Source organism: Staurois parvus, unplaced genomic scaffold (genome assembly GCF_062004578.1).
Source record: "Staurois parvus isolate SC_StPar_1 unplaced genomic scaffold, SC_StPar_1.0 ptg000003l, whole genome shotgun sequence".
NCBI classification, from domain to species: domain Eukaryota; kingdom Metazoa; phylum Chordata; class Amphibia; order Anura; family Ranidae; genus Staurois; species Staurois parvus.
In genome coordinates, this window is record NW_028317799.1 from 224,230 (window position 1) to 244,406 (window position 20,177).

Below are 20,177 nucleotides of genomic sequence, written 5' to 3' on the forward strand. Positions count from 1 at the left end.
CACACTGATGTGATGCGACTTGGATCGCATGACGATGATAATAACATTGCTTCCAATGGTGCCCGTTCACATTAATGAACACAGCTGCAATGCAACTTTGGGAAGGGGTCATGTGCTACTTTGGTGTGATTTACAGTGCAATTTGACCCCAAAGAAAATGCAAACCGCATCCAAAATGCAATAAAAGTTGCATCAAAGTCACACTGCAAAATGAGTCAAAATCCCATCACAATAGTGTCAACCAAGCCTAAGACTTGAATTTCGGTTGTATCTGTAAGACTAGATGGCTAGAGCACCCCACCGTCCTTTACATCAGGTGTCAAGAATCCCACACCCTCCCTAAGATCACCATGTACCCTCTTTGGGGGCAGAGCTGGAAAGCAGAAAGTGCAGGGTCTGGAGGAGGACCAGAGGAGTCAGTTACAAGAGTCTGCCGAATGCTGAGACCAGGGGAGGCAGAGTTGAGGGGGTGTAGGGATGAGGAGGGTTTGGCAGATTTGTTCTATTCTCCTCTCTGCTGAGACAAGGTAGGGGTGGAGACAAGGGGGTACCTGCAGGAGAGGTCCAAGGGCCACATGAAATGGCCTGGAGAGCGTTTTGACACCTGTGATGTATAGTCTTTATAACTTCTATGGTAACACTAAAAAAAGAAACATCTTAATTGGAAGAACTGAATGCAGCTTCTCCTCCCCCGACCCTCATCTGCAGCATTATGTCTACTACTGAAGTCCTGGTGCCCTTGAATGCTGGCGGATCATGCAAGCTTCACAAACGATTGAGTCAAGATAGCTTCAAGTACCAGAATGTTGTGAGCAATAATACATTTTTAAAAAGCCTCCTACGACTGACGAAACTTGCAATCTATTGTTGGCACAGAGACACCACCAACGTCAAAATGCCTCCACCACGTCATAAAAAAAAAAAAAAACACCCACAGCAAGAGGAACCCACGTCAAAACTTCGCACGGACCACGATGGGACATGTACAGACATCACGGGAACAACATACCGATCCAGAAGCTGTATAATCTCACGGCACGAAATTACACAACGACCCGAAAAAAAGAGCAGCATAGTCTGAGATCACAAAGTACACGGCACGCACGTGTGAAGACTAAGAGGAAACCTGCACACAGACACTCCGGAAGTTGTCAGTCACAATTCCACAGACAAGCAGGACCACCAGACGTCACGTCGTAGACCGGGCCACAGCACTGCATACGTCACAATTCAACTACACATACTGACCCACAACGAGCGCTACAATCTTACGTCACACTATACACTGATAGAGACCCTGACAGCTGGAAAGCGTGGGAAACTGAGCACAGAGAACACGGCCATGTTCAAAAGTGTCCAGAAAAAATGTCAACCAGTGGGATGAAGATGCAGGTTATTGGTTGCCCAAGGCAGAGCTGGTGTCAGATGTTGACCAGAGTGTGGCGTACGGTACATTTAATGGAAATGTTATTGATGTTCTATTCAGGGGTGGGAGAGCCTACTTCATTTTGGGGAGGCTTTACAGCCTAATGACCCACCATGACACCAGTTCTGGCTCAGGTGCTCCATTTTAATGACATCTACAATCTGATTGGTTGCCTGGTGCAGCATACTTTCCTCGAGCTCTTATCACTAGTTGAGAACTGAATTTTGTACCACGGTAACCAATCAGGTGCTTGTTTGCATTGATGGCTCAAATGTAATTAGTTGCCAAGTATAGCATACACTCCTTCAACTCCCATAACTTGCTGAAGGCTGAACTCTGGTCCATATCAACCAATTAGATGCTCCGTTACAATAAAAGCTGAAATTTGATTGGTTGCCCAAAGCCACACACTCTCAGCTATCCTCAGTTTGAGAGCTGAACTCTAGCCCATGGCAACTAATCAGTGGTTCCTTTACAATGAAAACTGGAATTTGATTGGTTGCCAAGAAGTAAATGCTCTTCCATCTCTCATCCCTTGTTAGGAACTAAACTCTGGCCCTTGGCAACCAACTAGGTGCTCCTTCACAATGACAACTGCAATTTGATTGGCTACAAAGACCAGCAAACGTTCTTCCATCTCTCATCGCTTGTTAAGAACTGAACATTGGCCCTTGGCAACCAATTAGGTGCTCCTTTAGAATGACAACTGCAATCTAATTGGCTACCAAGACCAGCAAACGCTCTTCCATCTCTCATCGCTTGTTGAGAACTGAACATTGGCCCTTGGCAATCAATTAGGTGCTCCTTTAGAATGACAACTGCAATCTGATTGGCTACCAAGATCAGCAAACGTTCTTTCATCTCTCATCGCTTGTTGAGAACTGAACATTTGCCCTTGGCAACCAATTAGGTGCTCCTTTACAATGACAACTGCAATTTGATTGGCTACCAAGACCAACAAACGCTATTCCATCTCCCATCGCTTGGTGAGAAATGAACATTTGCCCTTGGCAACCAATTAGGTGCATCTTTACAATGACAACTGCAATTTGATTGGCTACCAAGACCAACAAATGCTCTTCCATCTCTCATCGCTTCTTGAGAACTGAACAATGGCCCTTGGCAACCCATCAGGTGATCATTTACCATGACAATTGCAATTTGATTGGCTACCAAGACCAGCTCTTAACACTTGCCAAAGGCTGAATGATTAGCTTTAAATCTGATCCAAAAGCAGACTTCCTGGTTCATCTGGAAGATGACATCTGGCTGTTACAGGTCCTCTTTAGCTTCCGTTGCATTGGTCAGCCCCATGAGGGAATATGCATGGAAACTAAAGGAAAAACCCACAGCAGCTGGCTGTCTGGCTTCAGGTGAAAGTTGACAGACCACTTTTTGTTTTTCATGGCAACCAACCATCTTTCATTCTATGGGTGACTGAAACAAGAGATCTGATTGGCTTTCCTAAGCAGCATGGACATTTTTTTTTCCAGACACTTTTGCACATGAGGACCAGTGACTGTTCCAACAGGGGAACCAAAGCTGGAAGGTGTTGATGGCTTTGCAGCCTCTTGTCTTCGTAATGGCTGAGGGTCAGAGTGCTTAGATGCTGGGTCGAATGAGGCATGGCGAGACCCTATCACCAAGTGTCACCTCCCCTTAACTGCAGATACTCAGATGTGGACAACCTATGTTCCCTGCCACAGAACCCAAACTGTGATATTATGGAGCCTCCTGAACATCACGCATTAATGTTCCTCCTCTGCTTACGGTAATCTTTGGGTTACTTGTGCTTTGGGAACAGATTGTGAAGGAGGAGGGGCAGGGGATCCAGATTTCTCACACCCCTAAGATTGCGCCTCTGTCTTAGATTTGACTATGGTAATGACGCTCGTGGCGACCACTTTGCCGGGGATGAGTGGCCTGACTCCAGGTGTTATTGGTCCTCTTGAAGGAGTAATAGGGCTGCGTGCGACAGTCCTGGCAAAGTTCTGCAGAGCTTCGTACTTCGAGCGAAGAGAGTCCAGTTCAAGGCGCATGCTGGCGTTCTCCGAGGCCAGCTTCTCTACCTCTTGCTGCAGCTCCGCTTTCTGCTTCTCCAGCTCCTCCTTCTGGGTGACGCGTTTCACTCTGCAGCTAGCGGCATAGCCTCTGTTCTTAAGGGTGCGCCGCCGCTGCTTCAGTTGGATGATTTCCTCTTTGGACAGGCCACGGAGATGTTGATTCAGCTCCCGCACAGACATGGTGACCAGTTCTTCATCAGTGAGACTCGTGCCATTTTCCCCCGGCTCTCTTTTCACCTGTGTGTAAAACAGATGGTGTCAAACCACGCAGGTATACATCTCCCCGGACCCTGCATTCACTATATCTGGCCTCCCCGGACCCTGCATTCACTATATCTGGTCTCCCCGGACCCTGCATTCACTATATCCAGTCTCCTTGGACCCCGCATTCACTATATCTGGTCTCCCCGGACCCTGAATTCACTATATCTGGTCTCCCCGGACCCTGCATTCACTATATCTGGTCTCCCCGGACCCTGTATTCACTATATCCGCTCTCCCCGGACCCTGCATTCACTATATCTGGTCTCCCCGGACCCTGCATTCATTATATCCCGTCTCCCAGGACCCTGCATTCACTATATCCGGTCTCCTAGGACCCTGCATTCACTATATCTGGTCTCCCAGGACCCTGCATTCACTATATCCGGTCTCCCCGGACCCTGCATTCACTATATCTGGTCTCCCCGGACCCTGCATTCACTATATCCGGTCTCCCCGGACCCTGCATTCACTATATCCGGTCTCCCCGGACCCTGCATTCACTATATCTGGTCTCCCCGGACCCTGCATTCACTATATCTGGTCTCCCCGGACCCTGCATTCACTATATTTGGTCTCCCCGGACCCTGCATTCACTATATCGGGTCTCCCATGACCCTGAAATCACTATATCTGGTCTCCCCGGACCCTGCATTCACTATATCCGCTCTCCCAGGACCCTGCATTCACTATATCCAGTCTCCCCGGACCCTGCATTCACTATATCTGGTCTCCCCGGACCCTGCATTCACTATATCTGGTCTCCCCGGACCCTGAATTCACTATATCCGGTCTCCTTGGACCCTGAATTCACTATATCTGGTCTCCCACAGTACACAGAACATGGAAAATCAATTAATGTAGCAAATATAAACTGCTAAATACCTTTTCTCATCAGCAGTATATAGCAGCCTTGTGACTTCTATCATAACGGTATCATATGTAGACACTATGGGGTTCATTTATTAAAACTGGAGAGTGCAAAATTAGGTGCAGCTGTGCAAGAAACCAATCAGCTTCCAGGTTTTTGTCAAAGGTTAACCACTTCCCGTCCGACCCATGTACATAAACAGCTGGATGGGAGCAGTACAGGAGCGGGTGGCCGTTTATAAACATCCTCCCGCTTCCCTGCTTATGCAGGCTCTCTGGGAGCGTGCGGCACCGCGATCCGGGTACCCCACTGTGTCCGGAAGACACCGATCGCTGTACGGGACCTCTGTGTGAGGTCCTGATCATGTGATCACTGAGTGGCCAATCAGTGATCACATGAATAGTAGTAAGCAAGATGTCACTTCTGACATCATTGCTTACTACGTATGAAATCTGTGAATGATCACAGAGGTCACATGGTACAGGGCTATTCACAACAGCCTTGTACCATGTGACAAGCTGTGACCAATCACAGCTCGCACAGTATTTCTCAATGGCTGTAAGAAGGCAGCCAGAGAGGAGAAATTATTGCTTTTACAGCCTTTATGGGTGACAGCATGTTAAAAAAAAAAAGAAAACAAATAATAATATAAAAAAATTAAATAAAAATTAAAAAAATGTTGAAAAATTATAATTTTTGGTTATAAACTAATTTAGGCTATTTTTTACTAAAAAGATAGCTGAATACATTTTGGCCAAGATTTATGAAGAAATATTTTTTATTTGCAAAATTTTATAAGAAAAACACTTTTTCAAATTTTTGGACTTTTTCATTTCATGCTGGTATTTATTCACACCAGCAAAAAAAATTAAAATCCCAGTGGTGAATAAATACCACCAAAATAAAATTTATCTGTCTCTAAAAAATGTATATGGGTACAGTGTTGTCATTCAAAGTGTGATAGCGCTGAAAGCTGAAAATTGGCCTGGACAGGAAGGGGGTGAAAGTGTCCGGACTGGAAGTGGTTAAAGTGTAATGTTGTATAAAAGATGATGTGTAAAGCCGGCCATAAACGGGTTGAATTCTGAAAGAATTTTCTTCCGAAAATCTTTTCTAAGAATTTTCGTTCGAATTTCACACCATTAGTGGGTCAGAGAAAAGGACGATTTTTGTGTGACCAACGAATTTGAGTGATCCGGCATGTTTGAATTTTTTTGAAAAACAATGAATTTTAAATCAATGATGGGAGGATCATGCAAGAAATAAAAAGCAGTGACCTGAAAAGAAAATACAATTCTTGGCCACGACACTTCTTTTCTGTAGCAACATGGGGAGAAATTGAAGGGTTGGTTGGTTGAACTTCGAAATCAATGATGGCGTCATCGCATTACAATAAGCACGAAATTTCCGATTTTCTAAAGAAAATGTGTTCAGAATTCGACCCGTGTATGACCTGCATAAGCCTCAACACATGTACAAAGATTTCATCATGACTTGCATCTGCCTTACAAAACATATCTATACTCTTACTGCAATCTTTCCAGATCTCTGTAATGGCAGAAGTCCTGACCAAAAGGGACAAAGAAAACACTCTAAACAAGAAAAATAAAAAAAGGACAAAAAAAAAAAAAAAGCAAAAAAAAGCTTAAAGTGTCAATAATCCCCGGACCCTGCATTCCCTGTATCTTGTCTCCCCGGACCCTGCATTCACTATATCTGCTCTCCCCAGACCCTGCATTCACTATATCTGGTCTCCCAGGACCCTGCATTCCCTGTATCTGGTCTCCCCAGACCCTGCATTCACTATATCCACTCTCCCCGGACCCTGCATTCACTATATCTGGTCTCCCAGGACCCTGCATTCCCTGTATCTGGTCTCCCCAGACCCTGCATTCACTATATCTGGTCTCCCCGGACCCTGCATTCACTATATCCGCTCTCCCCAGACCCTGCATTCACTATATCTGGTCTCCCAGGACCCTGCATTCACTATATCTGGTCTCCCCAGACCCTGCATTCACTATATCTGGTCTCCCCAGACCCTGCATTCACTATATCCGCTCTACCCGGACCCTGCATTCCCTGTATCTGGTCTCCCCAGACCCTGCATTCACTATATCTGGTCTCCCAGGACTCTACATTCCCTGTATCTGGTCTCCCCGGACCCTGCATTCACTATATCCGGTCCCCCAGGACCCTGCATTCACTATATCCGCTCTCCCCGGACCCTGCATTCACTATATCTGGTCTCCCCGGACCCTGCATTCACTATATCTGGTCTCCCCAGACCCTGCATTCACTATATCTGGTCTCTCCAGACCCTGCATTCACCATATCTGGTCTACCAAGACCCAGCATTCACTATATCCGGTCTCCCAGGACTCTGCATTCACTATATCTGGTCTCCCAGGACCCTGCATTCACTATATCTGGTCTCCCAGGACCCTGCATTCACTACGTCTGGTCTCCCAGGACTCTGCATTCACTATATCTGGTCTCCCAGGACCCTGCATTCACTATATCTGGTCTCCCAGGACCCTGCATTCACTACGTCTGGTCTCCCAGGACCCTGCATTCACTATATCTGGTCTCCCAGGACCCTGCATTCACTATATCTGGTTTCCCCAGACCCTGCATTCACTATATCTTGTCTCCCAGGACCCTGCATTCACTATATCTGGTCTCCCCGGACCCTGAATTCACTATATCTGGTCTCCCACAGTACACAGAACATGGAAAATCAATTAATGTAGCAAATATAAACTGCTAAATACCTTTTCTCATCAGCAGTATAAAGCAGTCTTGTGACTTCTATCAGTGTTCGGCCGAGCACTGGTTAAAGCTTGTAAGAGGAGTTTTCATTCTCCTCTGACTGTCCTATGAGGCTGCCTGACCCTGACGCTCTGTATGGACAGCACTGATAGGCCCTGTACTGATCACATGCACCCTCCCAAAGAAAAAAAAACAACTCACTAGCAATACACACTAAACCAAGCATGTGCAGAGTGACTCCTAGAGCTCTGTACTATCAGCAGATGGCTTGGGGACAGTAGAAGTAGGGGAGGATCTGAGAAGACAGGATCAAACAGCCTTTTTTACACAATGCGGAGGATTAACTCCTTAGATTCCACAGTGAGTATAACAAGCATGCTTTATTGCATCTACAGACTGATTCTACTGTTGTGGGTTTAGTAACGCTCTAATTGAACAAGCTGAAGTTAGAAGCTGATTGGCTGCCATGCGCAGCTTCACCAGATTTTGCACTCTCCAGTTTTAGTAAATTAACCCCCATGTGCCCACGTTTCACTGTTATGAGATTTGTTCACAGCACAGCAAAAAAAACAAAAAACAACTGTGCGGAGTCATACATTGCACTCTACTGTACTGTACTGTGTGCTGTGGTGCCATTGACAATGAAGGACACCGCAAGGCATCGCACACAGAGGTGTGTTGGCATGCGTCGTGGCCATGCACGTTTCTAGCGTGCGTTGCTGCCACGCATAAGTATGAATAGGTCCATAGAAATGTCAAAAACTGGTAAGATGCAATATATTACATTCTGCTCTTGGAATTAGAAACACTTTAAAGTGTAAGTAAACCCCAACAATGAACTTCTCTTCTTTCCTCCGTTTTGTTCTGTATCTGTTCAATAAGTGCAAAATAAAAAAATACCACATGATCCTGCCAGTGGAATAGCTAGCCTATCTGACACCCGGGGCTGATCATTTCTCAACCCCCACCCCTGCACACACAACCCCAAAAAAACTAGATAAAGGAGTAAAGTGGTAGGTGCAGCGTGCCGTGCCAAATTGTGGGTGTGGCCAAATGGAACAGTGGGAGGGGCTTAAAGAGCCTCAGTCAAATAAGACCTGAGCCTAATCACTGTACACACAACATACGTATGCCACATTACTTGTACCTGTTCCAGCTGACTGCTGGAAAACGTAGGTTAAAAAATGTTTGTTTAGCCGCGTTTATGTGCGTTTGCGACTAGAAGCATTTTTTCTAAAGATAAGCACAGGAGAACCTCCCAAATGCCCAGAATGTACTGAAAAGTGGTAAATTATTAACTATTTCAGACTGTTTCAGAGAAGTACAGAGAGTAGAAGCAGAGACAGCAGTATGTGTTGAGATCATCTTAGGTGTGAGTTGCTCATTAACATGTCTTTTGTTTCCAAGGGTGGGAAAGGTGTCTGGTGGAGGGAGTCATTAAGGCCACCTGGCAGGGGGTCTTCATGAGGAATTTGAGGTGTGAATGGTCATTAACATATCTTTTGTTTCCAAGGGTGGGAGGTGGGCTGAGGTGTGAATTGGTAATTACAATGTGTGACAAGCTTGGTAGGAACATCCTGTGTTCAGTGTTTTGTCCATCTGAGTACATTGAAAACGCTTTGCATGCATTTTTCATGATGAAAAAAGGCTCTGGACAGCATCAGGAACTGGAAGAGTTAAAAAAAAAATTTCAGACGCAAACACTTACAAATGTGATTTGCCATGTTTAGCCACGTTTACAAGCGTTTTGCATTTGAAACGCTGCTAAAATCAACTGCTGAACGCAAGTTTTCTGTGTTCAAAAAAACGACTGTAAACTCAAATGCCTGTAAACGAAGATGTGTACATGGGGAGTTCAGGGGCTGCTGAAAAAAAACGCAGAACAGCTCCTAAACGTGAGTTTATCAGCTGCAGTGTACATGGGCCACTAAAGCGGAACTTCCCCTTTTGGGTGGAACTCCGCTTTAAGGAGAGGAAGAAGGGGGGAGTTGTTCTGTAGTGCTGAACTACTTCCTGTCCTTGTGTGACAATGCTGCTCCTCCATAGATACAGAATGGCAAGCAAGCGTTGTCACCCTACGACAGAAAGTGAGTTAGGCCGGCCATACACAGGTTGAAAATTGACCGATTTTTAATCAGAAAATCGGACCTAAGAATAATCGGCTAATTTTCACTCTGTTAGTGGGTCAATGGCAGCGGCCGATTTTCATGGTTCCTCCCCTTTTTGGTGATCGGGCATGTTGGAAAATTTGTGAAAAATGGACGATTTTCCACTCAATGATGGTCCAATCGTACGATCGTTTTCCGTAAAGAATATGCGCATGAGCCGTGACCTGGAAGGAACAAAAGTTTTGCCTGTTATAGGGGGTGAACTTTATGACTTGGTCGGCCGATTTTTGAAATCAATGATGGCACCATCGGATTACCAAGCGAGCGACGTTTCCGATTTTCGGACGAAAAATTGTTCGGAATTCGAACCATGTATGGCCTGCATTACTGCATAACTTTTGCATATTATATGGGGTGAACTTTTTGACTTGGTCGGCCAATTTTTTAAATCAATGATGGCCCCATCGGATTATCGAGTGAACAAAATTTCTGATTTTCGGATGAAAAATCGTTCGAGATTCGAACCACGTATGGCCTGCATTACTGGCCATGACTTGGTTGGCCAATTTTCGAAATCAATGATGGCACCATCGGATTACCGAGTGCACGACGTTTCTGATTTTCGGACGAAAAATTGTTCGAAATTCGAACCATGTATGGCCTGCATTACTGCATAAGTTTTGCAAGTTATATGGGGTGAACTTTATGACTTGGTCGGCCGATTTTCGAAATCTATGATGGCACCATCGGATTACCAAGCGAACAACGTTTCCGATTTTCGGACGAAAAATTGTTCGGAATTCAAACCATGTATGGCCTGCATTACTGCATAACTTTTGCATGTTATATGGGGTGAACTTTTTGACTTGGTCGGCCGATTTTTTAAATAAATGATGACACCATCGGATTACCGAGTGAACGAAATTTCTGATTTTCAGGTGAAAAATCGTTCGGGATTCGAACCACGTATGGCCTGCATTACTGGCCATGACTTGGGTGGCCGATTTTCTAAATCAATGATGGCACCATCGGATTACCGAACGAACGACGTCTCCGATTTTCAGACGAAAAATCGTTCGAAATTCAAACCATGTATGGCCTGCAATACTGCATAAGTTTTGCATGTTATATGGGGTTAACTTTATGACTTGGTCGGCCGATTTTCGAAATCAATGATGGCACCATCGGATTACCGAGCGAACGACGTCTCCGATTTTTCGGAAGGAAAATCGTTCGGAATTCGAACCATGTATGGCCTGCAATACTGGCCATGACTTGGGTGGCCGATTTTCGAAATCAATGATGGCACCATCGGATTACCGAGCGAACGACGTCTCCGATTTTTCGGAAGGAAAATCGTTCGGAATTCGAACCATGTATGGCCTGCAATACTGGCCATGACTTGGGTGGCCGATTTTCGAAATCAATGATGGCACCATCGGATTACCGAGCGAACGACGTCTCCGATTTTTCGGACGGAAAATCGTTCGGAATTCGAACCATGTATGGCCTGCAATACTGGCCATGACTTGGTCGGCCGATTTTCTAAATCAATGATGGCACCATCGGATTACCGAGTGCACAACGTTTCTGATTTTCGTATGAAAAATTGTTCGGAATTCGAACCATGTATGGCCTGCATTACTGCATAAGTTTTGCATGTTATATGGGGTGAACTTTATGACTTCGCCGGCCGATTTTTGAAATCAATGATGGCACCATTGGATTACCGAGCGAACAACGTCTCCGATTTTTCGGATGAAAAATCGTTTGGAATTCGAACCATGTATGGGCTGCATTACCGGCAGGCTCACCAGGTGAATATAAATAACCTGAAAACAGAAAACGAATGCAGCCACCACATCAAAAGCCCATAGGCTGTAACACATGGCATGTTTGTTCTTATGTTTACACACGCTTTAAATGCCAGCTGTCATTCTGACAGCTCGTAAAAGCTAGCGACCAAAAGCAGACATTCCACCACCTTTTCCGGCGGCCGCACTCCTCTTACCTTCAGAGCTTTGCTGTTTCCCTTGCTGATGAGAGTCGTCATGCCCTGGGAACCGTGTGTCAGCAAACTAGAGAGACAGAGAGCAGTCAATGTGTGAGAATGACCTCAGCAGACACAGTTCACAAATAATTCCCTACGCTGCGCCCTTCATCTCCGCTCACCCAGCGCTGTCCATGGGACCCGAGTCCTGGCAAGCCACCTCCACTAATGAGGACTTTCCCTAACAGCGGACGTACACCAATAACAATCCCCCGGGGGGGGGGAACCTAACTTTAAAAATAATCTGGGAGGGGAAGAAGTGCTGAGCAGGCGAGTCATGCTGAGTCAGCAGAGTGCGTGTATCAGACGGCAGCATGCAGTATCCTGTGTGTGATATATATACATACATACAAAGCCGGGAGCAACACCGCCAGTCGCCTTTTTTTTTTTATCGGAAGGCAGATCTGCTGATCTTACAAGTAATACCCAGAATAGTCTGTGAGGGCGGCTGGTTACCTCTCTACTATCTATACGCTGCTAAAAATAACTCCACAACAACAACAGCTGTGATAATGGAGAGGTGTCCCGTGGCAATGGACGGCGGTCTCTTCTGTTCGATTCTTCTCCCATCGAATGATTTTTTCATCAACGAGGCGAAGACTTTTAGACGGACAAATAGGATTGCAATTTAATGGGCCGTTCCAACTTCTTGTATGTCGGCTTTTGTTAGACCATAGGGGGATTGCTATAAATACCAGCCTGCAGAATAAGGCTCCATGGACACTTCTGACCGATGGAAGCTGACTGCTGGAAGACTTAGGTTAACCTCCCTGGAGGTATTCCCGAGTGTAGCTCGGGGTAAAGTTTCAGCACCACAAGCGGTAACCCCGAGCTACACTCAGGAATACACTGCGGCTGCTCCGCGATCCCTCGATCACTTACCTTGTCCTGCGCTCCCGCGATGTCCCTCCTGCAGTGTCCCCTGTAATGTCCAATGCCGGAATCTGTCACCTGGGTTCCATCCCCTGCAAGCGTCTGGACGTATGGGGACGGAACTGGCGGGAAATTTGAAAATGACAAAAAGTGACATTCACTACCGTATTTTTCGCTCCATAAGATGCACCTGACCATAAGACGCACCTAGGATTTAGAGGCAGAAAACAGGAAAAAAAAATTCTGAACTAATGGACTGCAGACAGTACAGGAGATGACCAGAGACTGCGGACACAGTACAGGGGATGACCAGAGACTGCGGACACAGTACAGCGATGACCAGAGACTGCAGACACAGTACAGGGGATGACCAGAGACTGCGGACACAGTACAGGGATGACCAGAGACTGCGGACACAGTACAGGAGATGACCAGAGACTGCGGACACAGTACAGGGATGACCAGAGACTGCAGACACAGTACAGGAGATGACCAGAGACTGCGGACACAGTACAGGGATGACCAGAGACTGCGGACACAGTACAGGAGATGACCAGAGACTGCGGACACAGTACAGGAGATGACCAGAGACTGCGGACACAGTACAGGGGATGACCAGAGACTGCGGACACAGTACAGGGGATGACCAGAGACTGCGGACACAGTACAGGGGATGACCAGAGACTGCGGACAGTACAGGGGATGACCAGAGACTGCGGACAGTACAGGGGATGACCAGAGACTGCGAACAGCACAGGGATGACCAGAGACTGCGGAAAGTACAGGGGATGACCAGAGACTGCGGACAGCACAGGGATGACCAGAGACTGCGGACAGCACAGGGATGACCAGAGACTGCAGACACAGTACAGGAGATGACCAGAGACTGCGGACACAGTACAGGGATGACCAGAGACTGCAGACACAGTACAGGAGATGACCAGAGACTGCGGACACAGTACAGGGATGACCAGAGACTGCGGACACAGTACAGGAGATGACCAGAGACTGCGGACACAGTACAGGAGATGACCAGAGACTGCGGACACAGTACAGGGGATGACCAGAGACTGCGGACACAGTACAGGGGATGACCAGAGACTGCAGACATAGTGCAGGAGATGACCAGAGACTGCAGACAGTGCAGGAGATGACCAGAGACTGCAGACAGTGCAGGAGATGACCAGAGACTGCAGACAGTGCAGGATATGACCAGAGACTGCAGACAGTGCAGGAGATGACTGCTGACCTTTGGGGAGGTGGGGAGCGGGTACCTGAATTTGACAGGTACCCGCTCTTACTTCCGCGGAGTTGTTCTTTGATCTTACCTGTTCCTCTATCCAGCCGCGCGCTGTCTACCCGGCTTCTGTAGTGTGGGCGTTCGGCGGACAGCCGGATGCCCAGTGCACATGAGCGAGAAGCGCTGCGCTTTGTGATTGGTCCGGCGCCTTCTGGGATCTGTCATGTGTCCCAGGTACCACCTTACCATTCACAAAAAGCACCGCTTCTCGCTCATGCGCACTTGGCACCCGGCTGTCAAGCCCAGCTCCCACACTACAGAAGCCGGGAAGACAGCGCGCGGCTGGATAGAGGAACAGGTAAGATCAAAGAACAACTCCGCGGAAGTAAGAGCGGGTACCTGTCAAATTCAGGTACCCGCTCCCCACCTCCCCAAAGGTCAGCAGTCATCTCCATAAGGTCCCTCTGCAGAGCTGAGTGGCCGGCCCGGTATTCTGACACGGCGGCGGTGGAAATACCGGACCGGCCGCTCCATATTCGCTCCATAAGACGCACTAACATTTTCCCCCCTTTTTTGGGGGGAAAAAAGTGCGTCTTATGGAGCGAAAAATACGGTAAATACACTAAAATCACATAGTATAACATTCCTAGATTGTATGCTCGAAAGAGCAGGGCCCTCGATCCCCTCATGTTTTGCATTGTATTGGTATTGTTCTGTCACATGTTCTGTCCCCCTTTGTAATGTAAAGCGCTGAGCGAACTATTGGCGCTTTATAAATACTGTATAATAATAATAATAATAATAATTCCTGTATCAAACCATTTCACATACATTTTGTCCCGAGTGCTTTGTCCGGCGCCCCGCCTGCATTTTTACTGTTCTTTCTGCCTGGAAACTGAGAAACGTCCATGGCGTCCAAAAAGCGTCCCTTTAGGTCAAAAGCGGTTTTAGAACAGCTAGAGAACAGCGATAGTAAATCAGAACCACTTGCAGAATTGAGTGATAATGATTCGTGGGGGAAATTCCTCATCAGACACTGAAAACGATTCTGCGACTTTGCTCAGTGATGTGCGAACTTGGCGCTCTATTTCAAATTTCAGTGTTTTTGGTTTGATTATATTATTGAATTAAATTTATTATTATTATATTATTATTTTTTATGATTATTTATTAAATTATAATTTATGATTTCGTGTTTCAAATTTTATCATACCCGGGATGTTTACTAGACTCTTGTTCGGACAGATTTCAGGGAGTTATTCCTAAAAATTACAGCCTACAATAAAAAAAATACGTATTTCCATGCAAAAAAATGTACCGCTTTCAGCACAGAAATATGGACATAATCAGACTGCTAGGAGGTTAAAAAACATCTGTTTAGTCACGTTTGCATACCGCATGTATGACCGTTTGCGTTTAGAAGCGATTTTTAAAGATAACCTCAGGAGACCGTGCAAAATGCCCAGAATGAGCTGAAAATAGTAAAAAAAATAACTATTTCAGACATTTTGAGAGAAATAGAGAGAGCAGAAGCAGAGACAGCAGTATGTGTTGAGATTAGCTGTCTTTTTTTTTTTGTGGTGTTTGGATGTGTTCCAGCTCATTTCTGTGCAGAAATTATTGCAGCAGTGTCTAACATATTTTCTTTCATGTGAAACCTCAAAGTATGGTGTACCGGGTCCCTTTAAGTACCGGGAAAACGCTTTGCATGCATTTTTCATGATTATTATTATTATACAGGACTTATATAGCGCCGACAGTTTGCTCAGTGCTTTACATTATGGAGGGAGACAATACAGTTCAGTACAAGAGGGATTAGAGGGCCCTGATCCTGGGAGCTTACAATCTAGGAGGGAGGGGCTAGTGGTACAAAAGGTAACTAGCTGTGGGGGATGGAGTGGTTGGAAGAGTAGCGGATTCCAGTATTAGTATTATGATGACAAAAGGCTCTGGACAGCATCTGGAAATGGAAGAGTTGAAAAAATTTTCCAAACACAAACGCTTATAAATGCGGTTAGCTGCGTTCACACACGTACCGGGTCCATTTGAATACATAGAAAACGTTTTGCATGCATTTCTGATGATGAAAAAAGGCTCTGGACAGCATCTGGATATGGCACAGTTAAAAAAAAAACGCTTCTAAACGCAAACGCTTATAAACGCAAATAAACGCGGTTAACAGCATTTACATGCATTTGAAACGCTGATAAAATCTACTCCTGAACACAAATTTGGTGCGTTAAAAAAAACAACTGTAAACTCAACTGCCTGTAAAGGACGATGTGTAGATGGACTCATCGGAAAACATTAGGGAGAGTTCAGGGGCTGCTGAAAAAGATGCAGAAAAGCTCCTGAACGTCAGTTTATCAGCTGCAGTGTACATGGAGCCTAAAGATCATGGATTGGACTTCTTACCACCAGCTATTCAAGATTACTATATTCCATATGCTGGGATATACAGTGCCTTGGAAAAGTCTTCACACCCCTGGAAATTTTCCACATTTTGTCACATTACAACCAAAAACCATCATGTATTTTATTGGGATTTGATGTGATAAACCAACACAAAGTGGCACATAATTGTGAAGTGGAAGGAAAATAAGTGGTTTTCAATTTTTTTTACAAATAAATATCTGTAAAGTGTGATGTGCATTTGTATTCGGCTCCATTTACTCTGATACCCCTAACTAAAATCTAGTGGAACCAATTGCCTTCAGAAATCGCCCAATTAGTAAATAGAGTCCACCTGTGTGTAATTTAATCTCAGTATAAATACAGCTGTTCTGTGAAGCCCTCAGAGGTTTGTTAGAGAACATTAGTGAACAAACAACATCATGAAGGCCAAGGAACACACCAGACAGGCCAGGGATAAAGTTGTGGAGAAGTTTAAAGCAGGGTTAGGTTATGAAAAAATATCCCAAGCTTTGCACATCTCACGGAGTACTGTTCAATCCATCATCTGAAAATGGAAAGAGTACGGCACAACTGCAAACCTACCAAGACATGGCCGTCCACCTAAACTGACAGGCCGGGCAAGGAATGAATACAAATACAAGCTGCACTTTTCTGATATTTATTTGTAAACAATTTTGAAAACCATTTATTTTCCTTCCACTTCACAATTATGTGCCACTTTGTGTTGGTTTATCACATAAAATCCCAATAAAATACATTATGGTTTTTGGTTGTAATATGACAAAATGTGGAAAATGTCCAGGGGTGTGAAGACTTTTCCAAGGTACAAATGACAGTTACATAGGCCTATGAAGAAAGGTATAAAGTCCAATGCTGGGAGGAGGAGCAGGGGGCAGTGAGGACATCAGGTTCACACCTAAGCATTTTCTGCAGCGTTTTGCAGAGACACAGTACAGTCCATTTAACGTGATTTCCTATGGGACGGGTTCACATCTCCACGCTTTCACCTGCTGCGTTTTTTGGAAAGGGTCAGAGACTTTGAACGCCAAAAGTTGCGTTTTTGGTTCTATAGACTTCAATGGAAATGCTGCAGAAAACCAATTAGTGCGTTTTTGAGTCATTTTAAATCTGCCTAGCAACAAGCAAATAAAAAAATAACCGCAAAATGCAGCAAAAACGCAAAACGCAATGCAGAATTGGATCAAGCGCAAACTGCATAGCTGTGAACCGAGCCGTACACAGACAAAGTCATGGGATGCGTACATACAGATCAATCTTGTTTTCCAGATTTTTAAACTCTTCACGCCGGCGCCTCCCGCCCCTTTAAGGGGTTTCAAATGCAGGGAGGCAGGGTTTTAGGATCATGTGACCACCGTGATTTGCTGTCATGGCGGTCACATGATCGGAAAAGGTCCCGATCGCAAGGGGAGATTGGGACCTTTCCGTGAGACACCGACATACAGTATATTATAGGGGTACATAGATGAGGATTATAGGGGTACACAAGCAGGGGGTACATAGATGAAGAATATAGAGATATAGGGGTACATAAGCAGGGGGTACATAGATGAGGATTATAGGGGTACACAAGCGGGGGGTACCTATGATGATTGGGGAGGAGGGGTACTGATGATGACGATGGGGGAGGGACGGGGTACTGATAATGATGATGAGGGAGGGGCAGGGTACCAATGATCAAAATAGAAGGAGGGGTACTGATGATGACGATGGGGGAGGGGCAGGGTACCAATGATGATATTAGGAGGAGGGGTACTGATGATGACGATGGGGGTGGGGCAGGGTACAAATGATGATGATGGGAGGAGGGGTACTGATGATGACGATGGGGGTGGGGCAGGGTACCAATGATGATGATGGGAGGAAGGGTACTGATGATGACGATGGGGGAGGGGCAGGGTACCAATGATGATGATGGGAGGAGGGGTACTGATGATGATGATGGGGGCGGGCAGGGTACCAATGATGATGATGGGAGGAGGGGTACTGAGGATGATAATGGTGGGAGGGGCAAGATACCGATGATGAAGGGGGAGGGGGGTGGATACTGATGATAATAAAGGGAGCAGCAGGGTACCAATGATGGTGGGGGGAGGAGCAGGGTACCAATGATGGTGGGGGGGAGGAGCAGGGTACCTATGATGATGTTGATGATGATGGGGGAGGGGTGCTGATGATGATGATGGGGGAGGAGCAGGGTACCTAAGATGATGGAGGAGGGACAGAGTACCTATGATGATAGGGTAGGGGGTACCTATGATGATGATGATGGGCGATTGGGTACCAATGATGATGGGGGAGGGGTACTGGTGATAATGATGGGGGAGGGGCATGGTACCTATGATGATGGGGGAGGGGGTAGCTATGATGATGGGGGAGGGGCAGAATACCTATGATGATGGTAGAGGGGCAGGATACCTATGATGATGGGGGAGGGGCAGAGTACCTATGATGATAGGGGAGGGGGTACCTATGATGATGGGGGAGGCGCAGGGTACCTATGATGATGGGGGAGGGGGTACTTATGATGATGGGGTAGGGGGTACCTATGATGATGGGGGAGGGGGTAGTCATGATGATGGGGAGGGGGTACTTATGATGGGGAGGGGGTACTTATGATGGTGGAGGGACAGGGTACCTATGATGATGGGGGAGGGGGTACCTATGATGATGGGGGAGGGGGTACTTATGATGGGGGAGGGGCAGGGTACCTATGATGATGGGGGAGGGGGTACCTATGATGATGGGGGTGGGGGTACCTATGATGATGGGGAGGGGGTACCTATGATGATGGGGGAGGGGGTACCTATGATGATGGGGGAGGGGCAGGGTACCTATGATGATGGGGGAGGGGGTACCTATGATGATGCTACAACATAAAATGACAGAAGCGGCACACACAGCACATTTGGTGAACCGGCAGTGACAGGGACACCCCCAGCCCGCACTCAGCCCCCCATCACCCCAGTAGTCACCTGTCAATCACAACTCCTCCCCTTCGTCTTCTTCTTCATGACCTCATCTCCCCGGTGACGTCACGCTCTCACTGTGGGAGGAGCCCGGGGGGGCGCTCACGTCAGACCGGGCAGCCCCCGGTTAGATGATCATGTGACTCTCGGGCCCGGAAGTCGACGAACAGGTCAGGCGTGGAGCCCGAAACACTGAGTCCTCACGCCGGGGAAGACGTCATCTGATGTTTGGGTCACGTGATGCCATTGATGGAGCGCCGTCGGATCAGGGGGTGTGGCCACCTGACGTTGCAGTGCAGGGAAAGGCGAGCGTCTCTTAGCAGACCAGCGACACCTAGCGGCCGCACCGCCATCTTGTTGGTGGGCATGCTGTCAAAGCGCACCTGTCTTACAACGTCAGGAGGCACCGCTGTCAGTGTATGCTGGAACGATTTCCAGGGACGTTTTACCATACCTCACTGATGTCCAGGGACAGCCCCAGGCTTTAACCACTTGCTATCTGGATCAATTTTAACATTTTTCATACACTTGTTAAAAAATCTGCTAACCATGATGTCATTTCCATAAGCAGAGGCCCTGGAGAATAAACTGAGTGCTGTTGCAATTTATGTCACACAATATTGGTGCAGCTATTTAGAAAATGCTAATTGTTATGGAAAAAAAACACTTTAATGGATTTTAGTGCACAAACATAATATAATATCTAATTTTTGGGTAAAAGATGATGTTACATGAAAGGGGAATTTCACTCTCTCAAGCAACATGAACTATTTTCTTTATGTTGCTAGTATTAGTAAATAAATAGGAAAGTAGATCATATTTACTTGTTTTCACCTTTATTTTTTTAATTCAATTTCTTCAGCAACTTCCTGGTTTCTGGCCTAGGCAAAGGATGCTCTACATCCCAGGAGTCTTCAGGAGGGGAAAAGGGGTTTTCTCAGCTATGCACATTCTCCTGCCTGCAAGCCTGAGCTAAGGGCACATAGATTCCAGGAAGTAAACAATACATGAACCATCTGCCCTCACTCAGGATGGCCACAGGCAGAAATGTTGTTGGGTTGGTTGTTTAGACATGTGTGGTTTGTATTGTTTTGAATCAAAATTCATCCGG

The 20,177-nt window shown here is 46.3% G+C and overlaps 1 protein-coding gene across 2 annotated transcripts; it reads right to left on the reverse strand.

The window, feature by feature from the left end:
• Positions 1 to 786: 786 nt before the first annotated feature.
• MAFG (MAF bZIP transcription factor G) lies at positions 787 to 19,336 on the reverse strand. 2 transcript variants are annotated; one of them, XM_089669551.1, is made up of 3 exons: positions 19,073 to 19,336; positions 11,513 to 11,579; positions 787 to 3,726 (listed from the first exon to the last, which is right to left on the reverse strand). In XM_089669551.1, exons 2-3 carry the CDS (start codon positions 11,552 to 11,554, stop codon positions 3,274 to 3,276), a joined length of 495 nt encoding a protein of 164 aa, XP_089525677.1. In that variant the 5' UTR covers positions 11,555 to 11,579; positions 19,073 to 19,336; the 3' UTR covers positions 787 to 3,273. The 2 variants fall into 2 exon arrangements, with proteins under 2 accessions (XP_089525677.1, XP_089525603.1); XM_089669477.1 differs by lacking the exon at positions 19,073 to 19,336 and adding an exon at positions 11,674 to 11,909.
• Between the last annotated feature and the right edge of the window lie 841 nt (positions 19,337 to 20,177).

Coding starts and splice junctions, on each gene's coding strand:
- MAFG (XM_089669477.1), bottom strand. Junction 3,727..11,512: donor GAAACAGCAAAGCTCTGAAG/GTAAGAGGAGTG, acceptor TTTTACACACAG/GTGAAAAGAGAGCCGGGGGA.